Source organism: Microchirus variegatus, assembly GCF_963457635.1.
Source record: "Microchirus variegatus genome assembly, chromosome: 9".
NCBI lineage: Eukaryota > Metazoa > Chordata > Actinopteri > Pleuronectiformes > Soleidae > Microchirus > Microchirus variegatus.
Genome location: NC_139810.1, coordinates 29527333 through 29535010, shown reverse-complemented (window position 1 = coordinate 29535010; position 7678 = coordinate 29527333). Strand labels below are relative to the sequence as shown.

At 40.8% G+C, this 7678-nt stretch overlaps 1 protein-coding gene across 1 annotated transcript; it reads right to left on the bottom strand.

The window, feature by feature from the left end:
- Positions 1 to 3379: 3379 nt before the first annotated feature.
- peds1 (plasmanylethanolamine desaturase 1) lies at positions 3380 to 6957 on the bottom strand (the record flags this gene model as incomplete). The annotated part of the gene is made up of 6 exons (XM_083895229.1): positions 3380 to 3501; positions 4348 to 4560; positions 4669 to 4813; positions 4905 to 4996; positions 5077 to 5196; positions 6822 to 6957. The coding sequence occupies 6 exons, from the start codon at positions 6955 to 6957 to the stop codon at positions 3380 to 3382; spliced, it is 828 nt and encodes a 275-aa protein (XP_083751355.1).
- Between the last annotated feature and the right edge of the window lie 721 nt (positions 6958 to 7678).

Here is a 7678-nt window from a genome sequence, read left to right as displayed (position 1 = left end):
AGAATTTGTACTTTTTTCCTCTGAATTCCAACTTTCTGATTTTAATCTCAGAATTAGATTTTAGACTTTTTTTTCTCAGAATTCTGAGGAAGTAAATGCAAGTTAATATCAGAATTCTGACTTAAATCTCTAACTCATCACTGACTCCTTGTTCGGCTCACGTGATAATCAAATTTCCACAACTGTAAAATATAGCAAATAAAAAAAACAAATTTGGGCTGAGCGTGATGGGAATATTTTAAGTTAATGACTTTATATGTTTCTAATGTAAATCTTCTGTGGGAGAAATTAAATATCCAACATCAGGTTTGCCCAAATTCTTTTTTTTTTGCTACATTTGATATATGAATATGAAAAACAAAAATTTTCGTAAACAAATAATGAACTGTATTTTGCTCCTCAATTGAATATTGAAAGAACGAATGATAAACACCAGGGAAGCTAAGCTAACCTCAACAGAGAGGTTAAGCTGAAATACCTCTGCGGTGAGATTTCCTTGGAATGAAGATAACATTTTGGTTCAAACCTGGGACAATTTGGTCAAAAAGTTTTGGGGGTTTAACTAAAAGAGGTAAAAATGAAGTTGATTTGGAGCAAAGCACAATTGTCATTGGTCAGAAGACAGAAACAGGACAGCTGATATATCACTGGCACAGGCTCACATGCTCTGTGCACACATGCATTCTTTACGCCTACTGTGAGGAAGTGACATCTTCATTCGTCTAAATCGTTGAGTCATGCAGTTCAGATACGTTGGTACATGTTTGAGCTCCAGGTTTATGTGTGTGTAAACTATTCAAAATAGAAAAGGCAGTGAAACCCAATCACGTTGAAGGAATTAAGACATATCCTCTTCTTACACTGCATAGTCACTCTCTGTACAATACATTTACATATGACCATTTAAAGCACTTAAAAAACGACGCAGTTCAATGACATTATCTCATCTGAATAAATGACCGACAGACTTCACCAAAGCCCTTTGTCAACGTCAACGTCACTCACTGGGAATGTTACGCTCTGAAAATGACGCTTTCCTTATATATGTTTATAAAAAAGAGCTGAGAGATGAGAGGAATGAAAACAAATGCTCTCTTTACACCTGGCATTAAAACACAGATTTTAAGATGCTTCTAAGATCAACAACAAAAGGATGGTTTTGTCTCCACAAGTGTTTTTGACAATGTGACGACATTGAGAAGGAAAAGTACTTCCTTCAGCGACAATTCAGGTTTTGCGAGTAGTTTTATGAGGTATTGACACAATAAGTACACCAGTGTTTCCGTGAACACTCCACTCCCTCTTTATGGATAACATGTTTGCGTTTAAGCCACAACACAAAAGCCTTGTCTACTAATACATCTATGATACTATATCTACGGAAGAATATTAGGTCCACATGACTTTTTCCCCCTCATAATTCTCACTTTAATCTCAGAATTCGTGCAGATTAAGGTCAGAAAAACACAAGTTACTATCAGAGTTCGGACTTTTTTCCCCTCATAATTCTGACTTTAATAAGCATGAATTCTGAGAATAAAAGTAAGTTAATCTCAGAAGCATGACTAATCTCAGAATTCATGCTAATTTAAGTCAGAATTCTGAGGGGGAAAAAACAAGTTTATCTCAAAATTCTGACTTTAATCTCAGAATCAATTTTAGACTTAAATCAGCATGAATTCTGAGAGAAAAAAGGAAGTTAAATTGACTTTAATCTCAGAATTCAATTTTAGACTAATTTTAGATTAATCAGCATGAATTCTGAGAAGAAAACAAGTTAATCTCAGAATTCTGACTATAATCAGCATGAATTCTGAGGAAAAAAAGCAAGTTAATCTCAGAATCCTAACTTTCTGACTTTAGACTCTCAGAAATCTGACTTTAATCTTAAGGATTGTATTGTTTACATGTGGTCCTCATAGTGCATTGGCTGCTTTATTTTGACGTTAGACACCATTTCCTGCTGCAAACTGAAATGTGTCAGTAGCTCATACAAGTAGCTGGTGTTAGGATTATTAGAGTTTGTACATTTTCCTGTGCATTTCTGTGGTCAAGCATCATCTGATCGTACTTCAATCCCCTGTTTTACTGCCTGGTGTAAAGTAAGAGTAAATGTTACATACATACAGATGGCACATAACTTTGGAGTATCTGTGTCTGACTCACTGATACACAAATCCCAGAATGATGCACAAGAGGTGCTGCAAAATAAAAGAAAGCAAAAACAAAAACAAAAGTAAGACACAAGGGCTGCATTTCCAGTGTGTAAGGCAACCAGACGACAACAAACGCAAATGTCTCTTTTCCTCAAAACTTTCCCTCTCTGGGCCTCATCTGTGAAGTGAACAGAATAACCCAGAATGATTCAGCACAACAATGTGACATGTTGTTGTTGTTGTTTTTTCCAGTTTCTAACGCTGACAACAGTTACAGTCATCACTGTGTAACCCGCTGACTTGTTTAAAGAGCAGAAATAGCCAAATTACATCAAACAAATTCAACTGAAAACACTTGCTCGGAATCATCCGACAGCAACATTAGCATTTATTTATTTATTAATAAATTTAAAAAGTGGTGTTTGTTTGCTTGTTCTTTCATATGCTGGTGACTGATTTGGCTTGTAAATAACTGTAGTCATTGTCCTCGCTGTGACTCTGCATTTCTGCTCGTCACTGGAGTCAACAGTGGGTGCTGGTTAATACTGAAGAAAACAAAACAACCCCCCAAAAAAAACAGTCAACAACTGTAACAATAATCTACCACTTTGTTCATGAGCTATCAACATTGGTAAAGCATCCTATTCTGTATCGACCCTGACCTACGACGCAATATGGCCTCAATCCAAGTTTTATTTATTACTCCACAATAAATAGATGAAAAAATATATGATCCCGAGAATATAAAGCAGTTCTAAATACGTGCTTCATCATCCACGTTTCCAATGAACAGTTCGTGAATCTAAAAGAGAGAAGAATTCAAGTATTCTTTCGTGGGTACGTTTCAATTTCCTGGCAAGAAGGGGAAATATTTGACCTCACCTTAGACTGTGATCTCTAATGATGTTTCCAACCAAGCCTTTGTAAATCACCTTAAGGAAAAGTGATGAGTGGTGTTAAACACACTGGGGAGATGAAGATATATATTGCAGTTTTTTAAAGAATGATCTCCATGAGTGAGTGATGAATGTTTCATTCAACAAAGCCCTCCTCTTAAGAAGCAGATGTGCAAGACTTAAAGCTATGGCGTCAGAAACTGTTAGTTTTCCTTCAAATGGACGAGGCCGTTTAAGTTAGGCAAAAAAATAAGGAGGGGGGGGGGGGTGTGAGAAGCCTGGACAGAGCCATTATCTTCTGAGGTAGGGTCCAATCAGAACACAGCGTTACTTGACTTTTTGAGTCCACTTCAGGTCGTCCGCTCTGGGCTTCTCTCCCGTCACACTCTGGATGAGATCCTCCAGGTTCCTCCAGAAGCCAAGCTTCTCCAGCGGATAGTTCAACCAACCTGCAGAGACAAATGTCATTGAGATAAAAGCCTCGCCAAAAAATCTCATCTTTGCCTGCAGTTACAATCTGTGACTTGAGGTTGTTCCAGACAAAAGATGCCAAACATCAAACTAATATCAGGATTTATTTGATCCTGACATATTTGGTTCTGACATCATATTGAGAGAGAGATAGTTCAAAGACAGTGACGCTGCCCTGGCCTTGTGACTAAAGATGATAAAGATTTGTGACACTCTTTACATGTACAGTTTAACAGAGCTAAGGACATAATCAGACTAAGACAGGCAAGAGTAGATGCAGGGGAGAAAATCGATTTATTGGCCGTTTATATCCGACTCCACCTCCGTAGGTAGCACTGTATAAGCTAGTGCGTCATTAATCAGCTTCCTGTGGTTCCGAAGACTCCAGTCCGACTAAGCGCATACATGCAGGACTAATCGGACTATGAATCTCATGATCCAGGCATGTTAGTCCGACTACGACTAGCTCAACTCCAGTCCGACTCCAGTCCGACTAAGCGCATACATGCAGGACTAATCAGACTATGAATCTCATTATCCAAGCATGTTAGTCCGACTAAGACTAGCTCAATTTACTAGCGTGTTTACATTAAGACATTAAGAAAACCAAATGATTGTATTTAGTATGATTAAAAAAGTACTTTTAATATGCTTGAAAAGTGTCAGAAACTTAAAATGACCACAGTTTGACTGTGTGTCAGCAGAATAAGCCAAAGACTTGTGTCGTAACCTATGACTCATAAGCGTCAGCATCATTCAGTCTGTTTGCGTCAGGCTTGTACGATTATGTGTATGAAGAGTGTTGAAATCTCAAAAAGACGAACCTGTAGTGATGCAGAAGTACGTCTCATGTGGGGAGACGTGGTGGATGCGATGGTGCTTACGAGGAAGGATGACGTGACAGTCCTGCAGCAGCACAACCCAAGCGGGAAGGCCGAAATACGTGTGCGACCACTTGTGGATCTGGTTGGTGAGCGTCACAAAGATGGCGAGTGCAAACAAAAAGCAGTACCAGGGGTAGACGTGGTAAATCTCCACTGCAGTTTAAAAAGGAAGAAAGATACAAAGTGGAAGGGAAACGTAGATCAGAGGACAGAGTTTTCACGTAGCAGAAAATGTCACTTTGTTGTGATATAAAAACACACCAGGACTGAGGGTGAGGAAGTTGAAGGCCATGTTTGCTAGAGGGACGATGGTCAGCATGCAGTTGTCCCCGTTGGTCTCGATGAAGTCGTGGCGGGTAATGGCCGTGGGGTCGATGTGGTGCTCTCTGAACGGTCGTATGAAAGCCTGCAGGTCAGGTCACATCAGGTCAGAACAAAAATGGATTCTAGCTTTATAAAAACAAACAAAAAAAGGACTAACTGAATGCATGCTTCACCTTTCCAAAGATGGGTAGATCCACTGATCCCCACGTATCAGCGGCCCAGTGAACGAGTCCTGATGCAAAGTCTGCTGTGAGTATTCCTGCGACTAAAAAAAAGGAGTCAGAGGAGGAGTTAATATATGTCATGTGTGTGGATATTTCAGATTTATTTTTTTGTCAAACTTACCAGTGCCCAATGGGATGTGCCACAAATGGCCCACGTTGAAATTGGCAAGGAGGTGAATGAAATTGAAGGCCATGAGAGAGAAGCACAAGACGACACTAATCCATTCCTGGCATCGTTTACCTTCAAGAAAAAAACAACAGGAGAAACACATCCAAGTCCTTAGTCCACAGCATGTTATGTAAATGAAAATAAAATGTCTAAGGGTTAGTGAACCACTGATTAATAATCAGATGCACCTTTATGACAGTGACACAGCATTATTACACATTTCCCTGGACTTTGCTAGTTGTAAAACGCCGTCGAGGAGCTGGGTCAAAGACGCCCGTGTGCATCTTTACAGAGTCTGATCAGTGCAGAGTCTGTATGATACACAACTTATGCAGTTATTTATGCAGCAGTGTACACACCGTGTGACATCATACCACATATATAACTTTCCACAAAAGAAGACATATTGCAACAGAGTAAACAAACAGCATCAATGGAGGACGTCCAACATTTCATGTTTCTTTCTTTTTTGCATTACATAAGCGAAGACTCTTTGTGGGAAACGTTTACTGGGTTCCATTGTGGTACAATTCTGTTTGGATTCTGTAAAGCCCCGGGTCAGACCTGGTCCAGACCTGGTCCAGCTCCACACATACCATACTGTACCATTACTGTGGAATCACAAAGGGGAAGGGTACTGAGAAGTTTGGACCGGTTATTTTGGTACTGATCCTAATGGAAACGCAAAAAAAACCCATATATCATTAACAAGAACTCTGAATGTTTTCCCTTTTGTTTTACATTTAATTAAGTATCTTTTTGACAAAATACGAGAAAAATAACTGCAATTTCAATAATATTATCCCTAAATTTACCATTTACACATCGCACAGGTAGTTTAGTATAGTATTTCAACAACAAACTAATCCTGCGGGCCGGATCAGACCCTCTGGCGGGCCGGTTCTGGCCCACGGGCCGTATGTTTGACACCCCTGGTTTAATGGAAATCAAAAAAGGAGAATGTGGTCGTGATTTGTACCCGAGCGCACGTAAACACAAATACCTACCAGCAAACAACTGTTCGTGCAAGTCAGAGTACTGGACTGGACTGACAGTTACAGTACTGGACTGAACAGAACTTTATCACTTGGTGAAAAACAAGGATAAATAGATGAGACACGTCATGCAGACCCATGCCTCTGTTCAAGGGGGGGCTTTTATTTGTCTGTGCCCAAAAGGCCAAATATCTCATGCTACGCCCATGCTCATAAAGTTCTGCAGAGTTGGTGAATCCAGTATTTGTGTAATGGGCGGAAAGGCCTGTCACCCTTCAATGGTCATCTCTAAAGGACAGTATTGTGGAGGGTTCTGTGAGACAACCACGGTATAAAAGCATTTTTATTTATAGGTGACAGAGTTATGGATTCAACAAGGGTCATAAAAGGTCACAGTGCACTAACACGAGAGCGTGGACAAAACGGACAAAAAAAAACAACCAAACAATTCCACATAATTCATGTTGTGTAACAACAACAATAACACTGAGCAGACCAGAGCTGTCGCTGTCTGTTCCGGGTCACATGATTCTGCCATTTCACCATAAACCGGCGATTTTTATTTGTATGTTGTGGTTTAACAAGTGCTTTTGTTTCGGTCTTGTTACTTGGTAACTACATATAGACTGTGGTTATATGATATCACTCACGTCCACTTGAGAGACCAGCGCATTGGACGCAGCTGCTGATAGATCCACTCACCTGGCGAGTACAGAGTGGCCAGTTCCCGGGCCCCGGCGTGTTGTGGACCCCATCTCGCCGTCCCTCGACCCGGTCCCTGCGGCTCCGGGCTCTGGTTTTCCTCTACGCAGCCGTTGTCGTTAACCGTTCTCGCCATTTCTCCCCGTCAGAGCCTCCACTCTCAGGCAGGAACCATCGGAGTCATCGACTTCCTCAGCCCACGGTCAACGTAGAGACGTGAGCCAATCACGAGCAACTCGGTGAGCGCCACAGCCAATCGGCGGAAGGAAGACTGTTTTGGACAACGCGGACGCGACCAATAGCGGCTCGCAGCGGAAAGACCGCATTTCCCGGCCCCACCCATCGTGTCAGCTCTATCTACCTTCACCAGCAGAGGGCGGTGTCGGATCATTGATAAACACCGGAACAGGTGTCACAGTGATATATCTCCCCCGTTTGAATGTGCTTCAACTAGCTTCAACTATGGAGAAAAAGAGGCAAAAACTGACATCATATATTGAGGTGAGTTGTTAATATGTATTAGAAGCTGTTGCTGGACAGTTAAGGAGTGTATGGAACTGAAAACTATTCAAATATGTCACGCATTTTGAGACTATTTTCTTCAATTAGTTAATTGGGCCAACAAAAATGTGCGAAATCCGTTTTAATTGCATTGTTTTGTCCTCACACACCAACTATTTTCTGTTCCTCGACGTCTTCTTTTGTTACAGGTAATAGTAACATTATATGTAATGTTTTAGCAATGCTAAAGTGACTCTATCACGTTATTGGAACACACCCACAACACACAGAAGAAGCAGTTACTACAGGTTAAAGTGTCAAGTTATTCAGCGTGACCTCAGACCTGCTCTTTCACT